This window comes from Anser anser, assembly GCF_964211835.1.
Source record: "Anser anser genome assembly, chromosome: 4".
NCBI classification, from domain to species: Eukaryota; Metazoa; Chordata; class Aves; order Anseriformes; family Anatidae; genus Anser; species Anser anser.
In genome coordinates, this window is record NC_139724.1 from 27,219,065 (window position 1) to 27,237,565 (window position 18,501).

At 37.7% G+C, this 18,501-nt stretch overlaps 1 protein-coding gene across 2 annotated transcripts in view; it reads right to left on the reverse strand.

The window, feature by feature from the left end:
- Positions 1-18,501, reverse strand: part of CLCN3 (chloride voltage-gated channel 3) — a 61,758-nt gene that overhangs the window by 37,087 nt on the left and 6,170 nt on the right. For both annotated transcript variants that reach the window (XM_083833587.1, XM_083833585.1), the window contains exon 2: positions 10,457-10,632. In XM_083833587.1, the coding sequence (XP_083689713.1) occupies positions 10,457-10,616 (160 nt within the window). In that variant the 5' untranslated portion in view covers positions 10,617-10,632. The remainder of the gene's footprint in view (positions 1-10,456; positions 10,633-18,501) is intronic.

Consider the following 18,501-nt stretch of genomic DNA (forward strand, 5'->3'; position numbering starts at 1 on the left):
AAGACCACCACTAGTTTAAGATATTGTTACTGAAGGCCTCTGAACTGACAATAAAAATTTGTTAGAGCAGAGAAATGGCTAACCTGGTAACCTAAACCTGTTCACTGGATTAAGGCCCATGCAAAGTTTCTACGGAAGTCTAAAATCCAGACCGGACTGGAAAAGATAAAGGATAACTAGCTAGAAGACTTACCTGATAAAACCTTTGCTATGACAGAAAATAAAGTCTGCAATGTTAAACAGATACAACTTTGTATTTGCTACATAAATCTTTATGAGCCTATGTAATATTAAATTACAATAGCTCTTCCAAGGTCACCGCTCGTAGACAGGCTGCCAAACACAGTTCTTTTTATCATCCTAAAAAGCAGAACAGTCATTTTCCCTTCTCAGTTACCAGCAGCTTGTGTTCTCATTGTTCATAACCACTGCCACCGCATGTATTACCTTCCCTACACGCTGGTCTTGTTTATTTTAAGCAGCAAAACAAAAAGAGAAAGACACTGCATGCTAACCTGACCAAAATAAGACAGTCATTTTATCCATCTCTAAAAGTCTATACAATTTAATGTTTCCAAAGTCTTCCTTTTCTAACTCATTTGAAGAAGTGTCTGCCTTTAACTGTCTGATAACTGTATATTCAAGAACATGTCAGTTATTTCTATTGTGAAGTCCTGCAAAACCCAAAATTGTAGCTAGTGAAATGGTGTCTGTAGTTAAGGTGGTATTTTGGGTATTATGGAGCATATGATGTTATGAACACTTGTAAAGCCTAAATTTAGTTTTACAATAGCTTTATTTTCAGTGACTGAGAACCCATTAAAAACAGCCAATTTAGTGCATAAGAAAGCTCATATGTAAACAGCAGGTTTATAGAGTAGCTTGCTTTCAAAGAGATTTCATCACAATAATTATACTCTAAGGCCTCAATCCCAGAAATCCTCCATGCCCAAATAGCTTCATGCATCTGAGCGTTCCCATTGTTCTCAACAGGCACATCCTGTTCTTAAACATCATTTAGATGCATCTATCTTTGCAGAAAAGGGCTTTAAGTCCATTGTTCTGGAAATACCACAACGTATTTGGGTGACACACCTTTAAAACAGGCTGATAATGAAAAAAGTTACCTTAATCCTCCTCCGTACCATATCTTTTTTCTTTTAGGAGGAGGGAGAAGAAATATTATCTATAAAGTATCTGAACATACCAGAATAAGTTAGAGGTTAGACAAATCAGGATAACCAAGGGAAAGGTGTTTTGAGGTGACAGAACAAAGCCAATGAAATGTAGGGGAGCATCACTGAGGTATACCAGCCTCCTTAGCCAGGGCTGAGGAGACGAGCTTAATTCTGAAGCACTATTCTACCATATCAAATTAAGAAGTAAGCTGAGTTTAAATAATACAGCTGAACACCTTACTACATACAAGCCAAACATTTTCTCAATTCCCTCAATTATTTGGCTTATTCTGATCACAGACTATGTAATTTCATTGCACCAGGTAATGAAAATAAAAATCAGGTCTTTTATGAAATTCCAAATGTAAGACTGACAATGCTGAATGATCTCAAATAACAAGAGATGACAAAAACATGTCAGATAATTACAAACGTTACTGTGACCGATAGAAAAGATTTTAGTGACTCTTCACGGTCATTTCCTTTCCTGTTATTCAAAATGAAAGCTTCTCCCTCAGCAGAGCTAAAAGATAGTGTTCTCTTGAAAACACAACATAAGAGAGCTCTCTCTCAAAACAGCTACCATCTCCAACCATTTTGAAAGGACTTGAACCCATATGTGCCCTCCATTGATGGCTACATATGGAAGCATGGCTACATATGGAAGCATCCACGTACAACAGGGTATGCAAAGAACACACAAAACCTCCCAAAACCTACTCTTTCCCATTCCCTTCATTTCCATTCCTTTTCCTTCCCGCTTTATTCTCCTGCCTTCTTCCTAATTTCCTTTCATTTATCCTTTTCTCAATCCACGTGGCTAAACTAAGCCCAGACCCAATCATTCCACCATCTTGCCTACTCCTTTTGCTTCCTTTGTCTCAGTTTACTAACCTTGCAGCCCCTTCAGTCTGACTTGGTTCTTTCTGTACAAAACCATGCAACTTTCTCATCTGGGTCACGCAGCAGGGCTGGCAAAAGGAAAACTAAGGACAATGCAAGAAAGACAAACACACTCCTCCCAGTTCCATCACACAGTCCAGGATGAAATAACTTAAAGGTGCCATCACAAGAGAGAAAGAAAAAAAAAACAGTCATACAAGTCATACATACCTTTAGATTAGACACAGTAAAAATGATTTTTTTTTTTTTTTGAAATCTTAGCATTACAGAGACCTGAACTTCCTTCACTTATTAGCATTACATGAAATCATGTGCTTGATCACAACGGTGTTGGCAAAAGGCTTCCCAGCTCTGTATCAAGCCACAGACAGAAGACTCCGTTAAACTGTTTCCATTGCCACCTCATCAAAAGCCTCAATGAGACAGACTATAACATGGAAAATTTAAGACAGAATATATCGCAAAAGCAAACAAATTTATAACATATGCTGCTGAGTACTTAAAGGCAGATGGGGCTTAAACAAAATGGGAAGAAAGCCCAGAAGAATGTGCTTAACAGTAATGCACTCTGAGTTTTATTATATTTTCATTTTCTTATAAAGGAAAAAAATAGCTTGTTTTCATAATTACAGGTGCTTTTTCTCCCCCACAATTATTTGTTTCCCCCAAATCTGTTACTTAATTTTGCTCACAATCATTTCATCCAGCAGAGAACACTTTATTCCACGATCTAGCCTAATAAGCTTGCATCTTCATTGGCCAACCACAGGTTCTTGAATTTTACAGCGTTGTATAACTTCCAGTGGTGCTTTTACTCACTGGCCAGGCAAGGAAGATAATTGAAGTCAAACCCAACTAGCAAACAATGCAGTAGAACAGGTCACAGAGCCGCAAACACATTGTGTAATGAATTCTGCGACTGACTTCCCCCTTAGGATAGCTGAACCTTCACTGCACGTCAGCGAAATATGAGTAAAGGCTCCCCATCACCAGGCAAAGGTTCAGGGCAGAAGAAAAAATAGAAAGAAAATAATGAAAACATGGTACAATGTTAATACATAAGACCAAAAATAAAATATAAAAAAAATAAGCCTTTGGTCCCTGAAGACTACTTTGACCACTTAGCCTGAAAAAAAAAAAAAAAAATAAAGACAAGCCTATTTCCTTCAGGTTTCTTTTCACTTTTTTTTTTCCTGGGGTTGTCCACCACACTGTTCTTGATGTCCATCCCATTGGTGATGGAAGAAATGCTTTATGATAAACACACTATGCAGAGTTATCAGCCAGGAGAAGTGCTTCCCCCCCCCCTTCCCCCCCCCCCCCCCCTTTTTTTTATTTGGTCAGCTTTACATTCCCCTTAAAATATCTGTTATTACTGTACTAATCAGACAGGGAAGATTGTGAAAGAAAAGCAGCCTATTTTCTGCATGCATGAGATCACGTTGCTTTCTCTTATTCTCTAAGAGCCTTTTAGCTACTTCCTTTTTTTTTTATTATTTAAAAAAAGAAACAGGTTTTAGCTGTTAGGTTGCCCTTTTCCTGCTTTGGGGTTGTTTAGTTTTGGCCAGTATTTCCCACCTGCTGTTCAAGTTGTATGTGCAAGGGATAAAAATAACACCAACAGGTACACGTCTCACTAGACATGCCATCTATATTAAGCTTACTTCTTATCTTCAAGAACATTAAATCTTCTCCATACATAAACTGTATGAACACAGATGTCATGTCATCAGCAATTTTGTTAATACATAATACTACGCTATGCCAGGCATATTTGAATTCTGTGGAACTGTGAGCTCAATACTCAGTAGTGGTCAGAATAAAATTGAAGGTTGCTACTCTGTTTCCATGACATGCCTATCTTCCCAATACTGTGCGAAGATCTCATCCCTCCCTTACGTTACAGATACTAGAAAAAGTTCAGAAGGAGGCAGTAAAAGTGATCCAAAGCATGGGACAGCTGCAAGGTCCAACTAAGTAAACCAGAAATCCTTAACCTGTAAAAGAAGCAACTGATAAGCGAAGGAAATAAGTAGTAATGGAAATCAGTTATTTATTTTTCAACCATCTGTTCTAATAAAAGAGCTCTTAGAGTTACTATTTTAGATGATCAAGTGCACTACAAAGAAAAGGCAAGGACAAATTTTTGCTCAGGAGCATACATTGCACAGAGGTATAGCAAAACATAAGCTGCGAATGATTTGATATCTCATACTGGTGATTAATACACCACTCACTGATTTGCTGTAATCAAATCATTGCTCTGATGCAGTTCTTCTCCTGGGAGACTTGGGATTTTAATTGACAATTCTTTCCTCTCTACCCCCTTAAAAGGGGTCACTGCCCCCTTTCACAGTGACAGCACTATGCCATCCAGCTACATGCTAATCCCAGTCAGTTTCTACGTGCATAGAGTCAATGCACGATATCACAGTACCTGTATTTGGCGAGACAGTCAAGCCATCCCAGTTTCAGGTCACTCTGTCCTAGTTTCATATCAAACCTTTTTGTATCAACAGCAGTCTCACTTCAATAAGCTTGATAACACCCCCTACAAACCCGATGTCTCAGCAGAAAGACTTTCCACAGCTGCAACTATCAAGAAAAAGAAGAGCTTAAGCATTTAGGCTTTACAAGGGCAAGTGATGAAGCAGTCTCTGTGTCAGTCCATGCTAATGCATCAGCAAGTGTTAACCTAGCCAAGACTGTGGCAGTTATACATGCTCTCGGTAGTATTTATACCTGGATTTTGGTTCAAAATAATAAAAAAAAAAAAGGTAATGATTCTTCAGATAAAATGCAACTAAGCTGTTGCAGCTTGCCAAAGGATGGTGAGGGTGCTAAACAACTTCACAAAGAAAGTCTGTGGAAGAAAAGATCCACGGATACGAACTAAAAACCTGGAAGCCACCACTAGGTTTAGAAAGACTCTCAGCCATATACAAAACTGCTGGCACAACATCTGAGTTAAAGAAAAGCACCATCATGGTGAACAGGTAAGATAAAAAAGGCATTTCAAACACCTGCAACTCACTCATCTAACAACTAAGAAAAAGAAACATTTTTTCCCCTTAACCCAAGAGCCTTCCAGACAGCTTTTCTGTTACTGTTTTCAGCCAAGGATTTTGAAATCCTGGAAAGAAGAACCTTATTAATTAGACAGTTATCTATGCAAATATAGTGCATAGCAACTATGTTCCAGATAGATGAGCAAAATTAACTTAATTCATTACTAATGGAAAAAAGATATAAGAGAACATGGTTCTATATTGTCGGATACCTTGTTTTCAGGCACATTAGTACTACGGAACACAGGGAAAATGTCTGCAGCTCTAACAAGAGTTAAATTGGAAAAAAAAGTAGACTGTAAGCAGTAACTGACAGTTTAACTATGTCACACAAACTAGCTGTGTTTTATGCTTGCCCTTGTGATCAGGACAAGTTATCTCATACTTCCTTTTCTTCGGAATCATTCAAGACCAAATATATTCCTTACCTAAAATGAACATCAAGCCCTTCAATGGAGATATTTATAAGTTATATACAACCTATTTTCCAAGTTAGTAAAGACATGTCGAACTGTTCAGTCCAGTCAGTTTTGTACCACACGTATAGAAAACAAACCACGCTGATAGTACAACATGACTTTCAAGACCCTTTCTCACACCATCTGTGGATAACAGGAAGATTCTGTTAATGAAACTTTCCTGCACAAATAATGAAACAGGAACTTAAGTTCTTCATGCAGGAAAAGTTCCTTTCCTTTATATCTTTGTATTCTTTATTTTCTTTATCACTGTGATAGCTAAGTAGAAAAAAGCACACACGAGAGGATATTCATGTGTTGTTGGAAAAGACAGTATCTAGATTCTTCTTGAACAATTAACCTCTTAGGTGATCGGAATTTATTTGTTATGAAGAACCACCTGCAATTGCTGAAAACTACCTTCTGTTCCTCAAATAACGCTGTATTAGTTGACTATGCCATATTTTTTAATGTTACCATTTAGTGCCCCTTCAGGGCACTAAAAATGGATTGCTTTGGTCTTTCACCGTACTTCAGACAAAGGTCTCCAACCCATAGGTAAGGCCAGTTTAGGATAACCACAGTATTTTACACGATTACCAGCTGGCATATTCTTTTTTTTCAGTGGCACTGCTATTGCTGCAAGTAGGTACCGGTGGCTATAGCAGCAGCTTTTGAATTTCCAGTTTACAGGTTGTCATCGTAAGGTTAACTATTGCCAATTTGACGTTAACACCATATGCCAGACTGTAAACTGTCTCCACATGAAGTCACAACATAAGCAACTAAGCTCCTTCTTCAACTGAAGCAAGAAGCACTGTAGCTATTGAAAAGAATGCCAAGCTCTTACAGGACTCAGACTCCCACAGACAGATCAAAGTACCTACAGATGTAAACACCAGTGAGATCATTTGTTTGCAAACCATTTTTAACTGCAAATAAGGTTTAATCATCTGATTTCAGTCAGAGCCTTGAAAAATTTGCAGTCTGACACTACAAAAAATCCACCTTGCTGCTGAACTTACCTTACAATTAAATATAAATTGATGCAATCCTCTCTTACATCATATAAATAAACATCAATTCTGAATAAAATCTTGCGGACCTCTCAGTTTCACCTCACTAGTTGTTGAAACCAAAGTCATAAAAGGAGGAAAACAAAGAAAAAAAGAACTAACACACTTCTTAAGAAATTCAGGCCCAGCCACTGGCCAAGGATTGGGTGTCTCAGATTTCAGAGAAAGGCAAAGCAAGCCTATGCTAAGAGAAAAAGCATCGGTTAGACATTTAGTCTTCTCATTCATTTACTAGTTAAAATAGTAATCTGGTAGTACATCTCCATTCATTTCACTTCTGTTTAGAAGGATTCCCCCTGCCTCCCCATTAAAATAATGGAAGACAGCGTACTACTCCAGTGTAACTTTTTTTTTTTTTAACTAAGTACTGTAGATCTCCTATAATATTCAAAAGAGGAATTATCAGTTTATCTGGCTTAAGTATTAAAGAACTGATAGCTTCTTAATGGCAAGTATGAAGTGTTTAAATTGACCTAACAAGAAGCTACCAAAGAGTCTAAAAGTGAAACACACAGATCATCATGGCAATGATCTGCATTTTCTTTCATTAAAAAAAGAAGACTGCATACATGGAAATACACAGCACATATAAGCATTGGTAAGATTTCTTCCCTATAAGAAGTTACGTATTTCTACTATCAGTATAACATCACCATACTTCTCATTAGACAGCAGTTTAATGAGGTAAAACATTAACTTGACTACTACCAAGATATTCATTTTGCTGAGCAATAAAAGCAAGTTCTGATCAGAGCTGACAGGCAGTATCCCTTCTAGCCAAGGCTATGGTGTAAGCCATCCAAGCCTCCATGTGCATATCAACTCAACACGTTAAAACACATCTCCATCAACTAAATAGTAAAGGTACCTACACGGCTAGGTGTTAAGCCTTTCTGAAGGCTGATTCCAGTTAATGTTCTCTTGTTTTGGCCCATGTAACAGAAGGGAATTTCCCACATGAAACAAGTAGGCTATGTCATTAGTGTTATTCCCCAATATCGACCCGTTTCCATATGCTTTCAACAGAAGGCATATTCACCATTGAGTAATAGCCTCAACGGCTTTGTAAGGCTCAGTTAAGTACTTAAGTATGACTGGTAATGTGAATGGCAGTACTGTGCAGGCTTGAGAGAACCACTGTCCTGACAGCTAAATGACCTACCAAGGCTACTGAAATGAGCAGACTTACTCCATTAATTTACTGTCCTCTGAATGGGGGACAATGATGACGACAATTGTTTGAGAATTCCATGTTAGCTTTTCCTCTGCATAATATATGTGCAGTTTATGGTTCGATTATCATTAGATGAAAAAGAATTTCTTAATCCATTACTTCCCCTCATTGCAGAGATTTTATTTTAAAAAATGTGTCATTTTGTGTTCTATTACATAAATGGTAAATTTATGATGAACACTATTGTCTACAGTAACTTATCTGGATTGGATAAATTCAGGTCTGTGCTTCAAGCTCATCTGTATTCTAGGTTTACTTTTTGTAGCAATGCAGCTATCAATTTAATTACATTACTTCCACAATCATTTTAAGTACAGATACATTATATTGCCACTTTCTACACCTTGTGAAGAAACCAGGCTCACAAATTCTTCCAGACCTACAGACTTAATACACGAAATATACATCTAAACATGGCTCCGGATTTTGGCAGGGCTCAACCACCTAAAGCACAACACTAGACCTAATGTCTGTGCATTCAGACAGTGTCCTGGAGGACTTGCAGAGCTGTGAAGCATGGCATCTTCCAGTCACCAGGACAGTCCGAGCCCTCCTAGGAAGCAGGACAAATCCTATATGGTGAATTCACCTGTACTTACGCTCAACAGAATGAATATATCAAAATGTTAATAAAGAGAAAATTAAAGGACAAGAGTATTTAAAAAATAATAATACAGTTGCTGCTAATTCAGTAACAGAACTATAAAAAAAACAAAAGGGCGCATGCAGGCCATCAAGAAAGTGCTTGTTTAAGTCTTCTCCACGAGATTTGCTGAATTAAACACACACAAAAGAACCACCTTACATATATAAAAACCTAAGGAAGGACTAACACAAATACTCACTTCCTGCCTTTATTTAAAACTTTTTTGGGAGTTATATTCCTACCACCTTGAAAAGAAAATTGACAACAGATTCTGGCTAGGACATGTACTATAATTAATCTAAGAAAATATTTTCCATGCATAAATCATCATTCATTTCGATAAAGTTATAGTGCTTATTACTACTGCAACCTCTTACTGAGGTGATCGGAGTTGTGGCAAGCTGACATGCCATTAGCAAAAATTTCCGTTTGGGGGGGTGCGGGAACAACAACATTTATGTTTCGGTGCATGTTCTACCACTTCACCATCACAATGCAATAGGAACTGCTGGCATGTGCAAGAATTAGCATTGCTTTTGGCAGTACAAACAAAACCACCTCACCTGCCTAGCTCAATTTATGGATATAATTTCACAGCAAGCAAGAGGCAGAATACTGGCTCAAACTATTTATTTTACTGCAAACTGCATTTCTCATTAAAGCTTGAAGTGATAGAGAGGATTTATATAAACAATAACCACAGTAGCTTCAAACTTTTAATATAGGTTACAAGTATTATGTTACACAAGCAAGGCACTTTTTTTTTTTATTAAGCCAGATATTCAGAAGTATAGTGCCCATGAAAGACAATTGTTCATTTAATTTCCTAACTACCAAGTATTGGACTTCCTAATGCTGATGTTCTTCAAGTAATTCTGCAGAAACAAATTTTATGTACATTGAGGGTATCTGGGCTTTTAATACCTGTATCAGTATACAAGTTAAATAACTGCACATTCAAGACATGTCTGATGATATGAAAGGAAGACACATGGGAAGGATGCTTGTAACAATACGACAACTATCAGTTATAATGGCAACATCTGAGTGCTAAATGTGGCAAACAGGAAAAAGTGCATGAAGGAAGTGCATGGCAGGAAGACAACTGAATGCTAACGGGAGAGGAAAGGGTGATAAAAAACCAATAGGCTGAGTTCAATTTTACACAAAACAAGAGGAAATGACAAGAGTATATATTTAACAAAGTTTACTATGTTAATTAGAAATTACTTCCTTTCCTTCCTTTCTGTTCTGCTCTTTGACCATTGTTAAGACAACATTAAAGCTTTCACTCCATTAACTACTTCATTTATGAAAAAATAGAGGGAGAGCTTCCCAGTTCTTTTTTCTTTGTATTACTTGCATGTTTTTGCCAGTGCTCTTCTCTTTGCAACTTTTCACTTAGCCAAAAATTCAACTCTCGACATTTTGCACTGCTTCTAACGTCACCTCTGCTTGTCAGGTTTTTGCCTGTTTTACAGACTTGAAGCCAAATCTAGCAGAAAACAGATTTTTCTCTAGATGTAACAATTAGAGAAGACTGCTGATTTCTGCACAAAGGGAACATTAAAGACCATAAGACTTCAGAAATCCTATTACAACTAAGAAAAAGCAGGTAGCTGTAGAATAATCATCTTTCCCCTACTTGACAGCAAGTTGGTCATTTGACAGAAGTTACTATCTGCCTCATATAAGAAGTTATCCCATACAATGCAACTGTGAGGCAAGCACACAGGAAAATTCTCAACCACTTTCAACTCTAAAGCATCCTTTTGGAGGACAGAACAGTTAAAGGGAAATTTTAAGTTGTTATGAAAAAGGACTGTTTTTATTTATTTAAAAAACTAAAACCACACGCAACCCATAGAAATTTTAAAGATAAAATTAACTTACCAATTGATGCATCACCATCCAAGAGATTGTCATCTTCAGACGTCTGAAAGTCCATAATTACACCTGCTCCATCTAAAAGCTCCTCATCGCTGCTTGCACTAGTTATACTGTTGTAACTGTTTCGATAGTAGCCTCTGTGAAACAGCTGCTCAGACTCCATTTAGCTGCTTTATAACCTGCATAAAGAAAATGAATTATTTTATATTTGAAAACACAGAAACAACTGGTAAGTTTACATGAAAAATAAAACAGTATTAAGATTACAGTACTAAAAGTTACAAAAATGTAGCAGTAATACAGAATATTATACACAATATTTTACACAAGTCCTTTGATATTTAATAGGATGATACTTCGTCATCCCCTTTCTTGGGAATCTCCTTATTTTAATGATATCATCACGAAAGTATTTTACTTTCAGTAAATGTGGTTGGAATGCACATACCCAATACATACAAATGTGCACTGCGCCATGGAGCTGGTACAAAATCCAGTCAATTTTTAGATTAAAAAGTGAGAATCTTTAGTCACGGTATTTTTGTAATACGTCTCCTTAACCTACCACTTGTTTCACTCCGAAGTTGTAGTCCCTTGAACACAATTGTTCACATTCTTTTGCAGAGAAAAGCAGAAATATTTGAGTGGAAAACCTTTCAGAATCTTCTGTCTACGTAAAGCTTTCAAAACCCATACATATATACCTTTGTACATAATCAGGAAAAGGCAGCAGATGGTTTTGCACATTTGGTAGCAAGTTCTGCAGAAGACTGAACACACCAGGCTTTCACAGACCAAGACGTATTCCTCCTCTGCCTTGCAAAGTGAAAACCATAGAAATTACTTCACGATCAGGGTGGGAGGAAGGGGTATGTTGTGACCACACCTTGATTCCATGCTCTTATCTTTCCAAAGAAAGTCTTGTGCTTGTCATTTCTCAAGCATGGTCATACCTTTATTAGCATGCAACAGCCCAACCTCTGAAATGACATGTAACTATGCAGTTGCTTCCTTCACAGTCAGGGTCTTTGCTTCCAAAACAGAAAGGCTTCCTTTAAACAAATGCAGAGGACAACTCAACAAGGAACACCACCAAAAACATTCTGGCAGTTGTCTTTAGACAACTCAGCTTGTAAGATAAAGCTTTCCCTTCTCCAAATTTCTACACTAAGTCGGATTTGCAGCAGTAACGGGGAGGTATGAATGAGGTTCAATCTTCATCACATACCTTCCTGAGCACAGTATTTTCACTCAGTTGGGTGCTTGAAAAGCATCTATTTCATTCACCCCATCTAATTAAGAGCTATCAGGCTCCTGTCTTTCCAAAAATCTGCACATTTTCTAGTATTGCTTTCCTAAAAAAGATATAATTGGCAAGGGAGTTTATAATTAAGACCATTTTAGCAATGACTGTATCATTTTTACAAAATATTTTATATTCACATGCAGTACATTACACTAAAGCATCATGTACCTTTTCAGCAATAAGAAAATTTCATTCCCTCCAAACAAAGGAGATGGCCCTCCATCTCCCTCCGGATCTTTTCCTTATGCACTGTTTCCTCTGCTCATCCTCACATTCTCTAACCATTCACTGTAACTGCTACAAGGCTATATGCACCATAAACATCCAGCCAGCTGGCAGCTCTAAAAATAGATTATAGGACTTCTAATTCCGATCTCTCTCCTCTACCCAGCTGTTGAGCCTTGTGAAGTAGAGCTGAACTGGTTGGCCAATGTCAAGAGTTATTAGCAGAGGTCAAACAGCTTTCTCCTATTGGCAAACAGCTTAGCCCTCTAAAGAACAAACAAGTTACTGAAGAGAGGTGAAAAGTAAAGTGACAAAGTTTGCAGGGTAGCTGGGGACAGAACTGTCAGCACTGAGCAGCTGGGTGATAACATAAGATAAAACTCTCTACTGATAACCACGAATTGAGTCACATTGCAGGTAGGGAGGAGAGGGAGGGAACAGAACCAATCCTAACTTACCCTAGGGGTTCTGATGGGACTACTACCATTCCCAAATGAAGTGGTACAGTTACAAGAAAGAGCTTAACATGCACCAGCAGTCCCCAAATTAATCAGATACAAAGTACTATCAAGTACAAGAGAGAACTTCGTACTGCCAGAAGTCCAAAAGGACTACAGAAGAGCTAGAACAGGTTACAAAAGATCACACTGATTACAGAGTACAAAATAAGTTTCCTTCTACAGGGCAACAAAATGGATCAGGGCTCTTCAGTCTGGAAAGATGTGACATGGAAGACAATACCAGAGGAAAAGACGAGGAGGAAGAAAAAAAACATGAAAAGCTATCAAAGACAACAGCTCTGGTAGGAATACTGGAGGCCAAGAGACAAGTGTGTATGCTTATTCTCTTCTTAAACTCTTCCCTAGAGATCTACTATTGGTCAAAACAAATCCCTTTGGTTTGACCATTCTCACTCCCTTAAAAAACTGTTCAGAATATTTACAATTTAAAACATGCTCTCTCTTCAAACACATTTCTTTCATACCTGTGTGAGGATTCTTCTTACGATTTTACAGGCACTGAGAAAAGCTCCTTAATGGACAGCCAAGAAAATTTCACACTATCATATGATGAAGCAGATCCTGATTGAAAATACATCTGCTTACACCTGGAAGCATCTCCATTTTCCCCAAAATATATCAGATTGTGATAATTTATTCAGAAGCTACATTTAGAATGATGCAATAGATACAAGTTGTCACACAGTAATTTTGGCCTTCCCATACAGTACCTACAAAGAACATACCAGAAGAGGTCAGATCATAAGCAGTCCAACTATTTTGCTATTATGCTTACAGAAACTTCTGTTAACATCACTCTGCCTGGATCAGTTGGGTACTATCATAAATGGAAGACATACAGCAGAGCTGAACTGAGAACTTTTGGACTTGCTAGATGTGTATGCACTCCCTGCATTGTCACCTATCTCCACAATGAAGGAAGAACATTGTCTCTCTTTCATATATTTAAAATAAATATAAAATAATAAAAATATGAAATATAAAAATAAAAATTCCTTTATATTGAGCTCCACAACTTCAGTTAATCTTACCACAAGCCTGCTATTCATAGTAAGGGACATAACTCTCCTTTTGGAGGTCTGTTTAATAACTTTGCAGAAATGTCAGAGCAGTGCATTAGAGGTATTAAACCTTCCAATAACCGAGAAAATGCTTTGAACCTGGTCTACAACAGACTAGAACATTCAATCAGTCAGAAACTGACAGACAAAACCAACAGACGTCCCAGAGCCAGACCAAGCATACCATGAGGAGTCCTGCATGCCAACTCCTCCGGCACATACGTGCCTCCAGTTACATGGCATGGCATGGTATCACAGGCCTTCTCTGCTGGTTTTGAAATACCATGTCTCCTGCTGCAGACATACTGCTGCTGACAGACCTCTTCAGCAAGCCAGCAGAAGCTGTGACACCCAAACCATTCCTGCCGAGCACCCTAACCAAGATTAAGAGTTGTACGTTCTTTCTCTGCATTCCCTAAGTCAGGTCCTCAACTGCTTCGTACCTGACATGGTGTTACAGATTACTGCCTTCCAGCAGCACGCACCAAAGGCGGGAAATGAAGGCCATCAGAAAGTCAGAGCTCAATAAGCTTCACACAGGACTGAAGTTTTACTTGTTGAGAGCACGTCAGTCACTAGCTTGCCCGCCACCTCCACCTGCAATTAAGAGCGTGGGGATGACAGCTGAGGTCAACACACAACAGATTTTCTTGTGTGCCTTTAAGAGAAGGGCTTGTTTAACAAACTGGGACACAAAGTTAGGGATGCACCACCTCGAGCTGTGTTCAGTGTCGGAGTCAATTTAAAAGCGCATGCTCATGTGACCTTAAAATACTGTTATAGCATGCAGAAGGTCTGCCCTGCCCAAGGAAGCAGAGGGTGTGGACAGAGCAAGCACACTCCTCCTCCAAAGCAGACTGCTGAGAACAGCAATAAGAAAGGGAAGGAGGAGCCAGCCGGGAGTTTTTTTGTGGCTACAGCTGCCAGAGGAGAACCAGACTCATGCCCAACCCAGGCCAGTGGGGATTATCTTTTGTGGATGCTGGAAGACTGCATTCACACACAGCAGCCTGCACAAATGCTTACAGAGTTGTAGAGAGGGAGAACAGAGCAGAGGCAATGAACCAGACAGCCTGCTGTTTTATACGGTCAGATTCAGCCCGCGGATTCCCTGCCCTATCCAAATGGACACTAAAAGGCAAGTGGGGGAAAGATGGGGTTACTGAAGAGAAACTTCAAGCAGGGAAACAAGGTATCATCTGAATGCCAGTGAAGCCCAATACCCTGAAAAACTAAATAAAATAAACCATGCCTGATTTCCAGCAACTACTAGTTGCCCTAAGTATTTAAACTTTTTTTTTCCAGCCTAGATTACTTTAACAATGCAAGATAGAGGGTTTATGAGAACACTAAAGGTATTACACTCCGCATTTTTATGATGCGTCATAGTTTTCATGCATAGTATGGTTCAGACAGAAAACAAACTCAAAAATCTTTCAGACTCTTTGAAAAAAAAAAAGTAGAGAAATAATGCGCTGTAAGAATAAAGAAAGAAAATCTAAGCAACAATCAGGGAGCTCTTGAAACAAAGAATTCAATCCCACACATATACCCAAGTCTTCTGCGAAAAGAGTGTAACAGGAAAAAGGTGCAACTACACTCAGCCATACTAACATACTTCCAGGATGTCCTGATCCATCAAAACTCTTCTACAAAGCAAGCTAACAGAGAAGCCTCTGACACTAAAACAATTAAAAACAAATGAGAAAAAAAAAATCATTACACAAAAAAAAATAGAACAGTGTATCTCACCTGCTACAACTAAGGAGAGGGAAGAGAGCAATGAGCATCCAGGTATAGCAAATTGTGCAAGATGTAATTAAGTACAGCACAAACAGGAACTACACTGGTAAAGGGGAACAGCACAGAAACAGCTACATGTATAGTCCACAAAGCATATAAAGCTATTAGTTTTCCATACAGTTCAGGACCTCAGGCGTTTTTCTTGTCCTCAAACACCAGACATCCTGCTTATCTTTCAAGCCCTACAAAGGAAAGGTCAAGCAGAGAAGCGAGTCAGCTGAGGGAATCACTTGCAGTGCAGTGAAGTGTCTCTGGAGAAGATGGACTAGGACAGTAAGAAATTTGATTTACAGGACGTTTGTTGTCGGGCAATTTGCATAATCTGTAAACCTCTGGTATGTTCTCCGTTGCCCCATAAATACATAAGAACACTTTTCTGTATCTCAAAGGGCAGGAAACAAAAGACATTTTAACTTTTTATTGTCCTGGGACGAGTAGAAGGGGGTGGGTGAGAACTCAAAGCTAGATTCCAAACCTGCTTTAAATAGCTGAAAGAAAAAGCTGCTGCTTTTCTTTTTTATAATAAGAATCAACCATAGAACACCATATAGTGTTGAAAAATGATCTTGTTAACAGAAGAGCTCTTTCCCACACTCGGAAAAATCCTGATAACCCCCAACTCATTGTAATAATCATTTTTTCTGTTCAGTACAAACAGCTAAGAGCTGAACAGAAGTCAGTCATATGACCAAACTCATGCATAAATTCCTCCAAAACTGACATGAGGACAGTACCCAGTGAGAAGTGCTATGCAGACATAAAACAAAGGCAGGTAAAATAAAAATTTAGAATGCGATCTTTCTTTACATATAAGAACATGTTCTAGAATAGGTGAAATGCAGTGGTACCAATAGGAATCATTTGCTGAAAGTTTTTGGAAGAAAAACAGGATTTAATAGGTTTTACCTGGTAAGAGCGTTCAGAAGTGGTATTTAATACGAAGTAGTCAGGAATTTTATACATATCCTTTTAAATATATAAAAAAAATTGAGATATAAAAAAATCCCATATACTTTAAGAGCAGGTAAAGAGCAATATGACAGGCACCTACACCTAAATTCAAATATTAACATAAAGCGTGTGTATGCATATATATATATATACACATATATACACATATGTATATATCAAAACAACTGTCTAAAAGGTTGAAGCAGTCAAGAACATCTTGGAATATTGAATTCTAAACCTTTCATATTGCATTTATTAAAAATACTGTACTGTCTGCATTTTTGTTGTTGTTTTTTTAAAAAAGTGCACCCTTCAGAAAAAAATGAGTTCAGAAATAAACCTTTCACAACAGTTTTAAAACAAAGGCTAAGCTGGGCTCATACTTTTATCCTTAGCCTCATCAGCATCAAGATTATATTCCCATTTCCACTGCAGATCCAGTATACATAGCCTCCATTTACTTACATTGCCTGTCATGTAAAAAGAGGTGAACAAAATAACAGCATCATTCAGCTTCTGAACTTCAGTTTTGGAAAAAGGTGAATGAATTGTGAGGAATTTTGCACTGTATTTTATATATATATATATATAGTTATATATATATATATATATAACTAGCAAACTATTCCTTTATACATAAACAGGAAGGCTCAGAAGTCATACACTTCAAACCCAAAATGGAAGGGAGGACAAGAGAAATGACAGTTTTCCTGAATTTGCTCAAGTTAGCAGAGAAAAAAGTCCTCACAGATACTCAAGAAGCCAAATTGTTAAAAATTAGGGAATGCACATGGTAACTTTACAAAAGCAAATACACAGATGACTGCCTTCCACAGTGGCATTCAGAAAAAAAAAAGTGGAACTAATTTAAAAAGTCTCAGGATCGGGACAGCTCCTATTGCAGCCACACAGTGAGAAAGGATCTCTCAAATTTTTGGTCATACTTAAAAAAAAAAAATAAAGTCAAAGGAGTACAGTCAGTTAACTGAGGTTACTTGAGTTAAAAAAAATACAGAGTTATTAAAAAGCATCTAACTCAATTTATATAGCAGGTACTCTTGGAATAGAAGAGAAAAAGTAAATTTCCAAAAATATACATATAGAGAGCTTGTTGCAGTTTTATCCACAGCTATTTCTAGAATAAAAGTCATGTTGATGGCAGAAGACACAAACTCAAGTGTTCTTTAAAAAAGAAAGCAAGGAGAAGCACAGAAACACGAAGAGAAAACAATATGAAAAAGATAGTACTTGTAAAGCAGGAATATAGTACCTTCTTTTTTTTTTTTTTAAACTGTAACTACAAAACATTCAGACCCGATTTCTAGATTCTGCTAAATCTTAGTACGCTTTACGAACAGTTTAGTTATGAAAGCTTAATATAACAAGTCTAAAAAGTTTTTCCACTTTATTGATACATACCAATACAGAGTATCACCACTGGATCTGATCTTCCCAAAAGCATTATCAATAATAAATACTCATTTTATAGCACCTTTTATCTTCTCAGCTTAAAAATACTGAGAACTGCCAGCTTGTTTACTGGCTGCATACTGAAGTCATGCTTCCAGTCATATGATTCCAAACATTAAGGGTATTGACTTGGGTTTGCACAAAGAATTCAGAGCTACTTCATCGCCACTCTAAAATGTCAACCCCTAAGGCTGCAGCTACCCAGAGATGGGACAGCTGAGGAGTTTTACCACCTGGCACAAAGACTTCAGCCTGCTTGATGGAAGGGACTGCTTCTTTCACAATCAAATTACTGATGTGCATACTCTTCAATTGCTTTCAAATAAAAATAGCTGAATACTCAGATTTACACTTACTCACCTCATCTCATTTACTGGTGCATTAGAAAAATCTCCACTAGCAGAACCAAAGAGTAATCTCCCACAGACACAGTAATAAGCAGCTAAATGAGGTCTTCTTTTTTTAAATAAAAACAAACACTAAAAAAAACATAATCTAAGCATGAAACTAAATATAAAAGCAAATATAACTCAAAAGTTTAAGCTTCACAGGCAAGTACTGATCCTCAGCCAAGTTGTGGGAAAAAAAAAAAACACAACCAAACCACTGTGTTCTTAGCTGCCACTTTGCTGCAAGCCTAAAATACATGTAAGGTCATAGAAGAGCTTGGGTTGGAAGGGACCTTAAAGATCATCTAGCTCCAAACCCCTG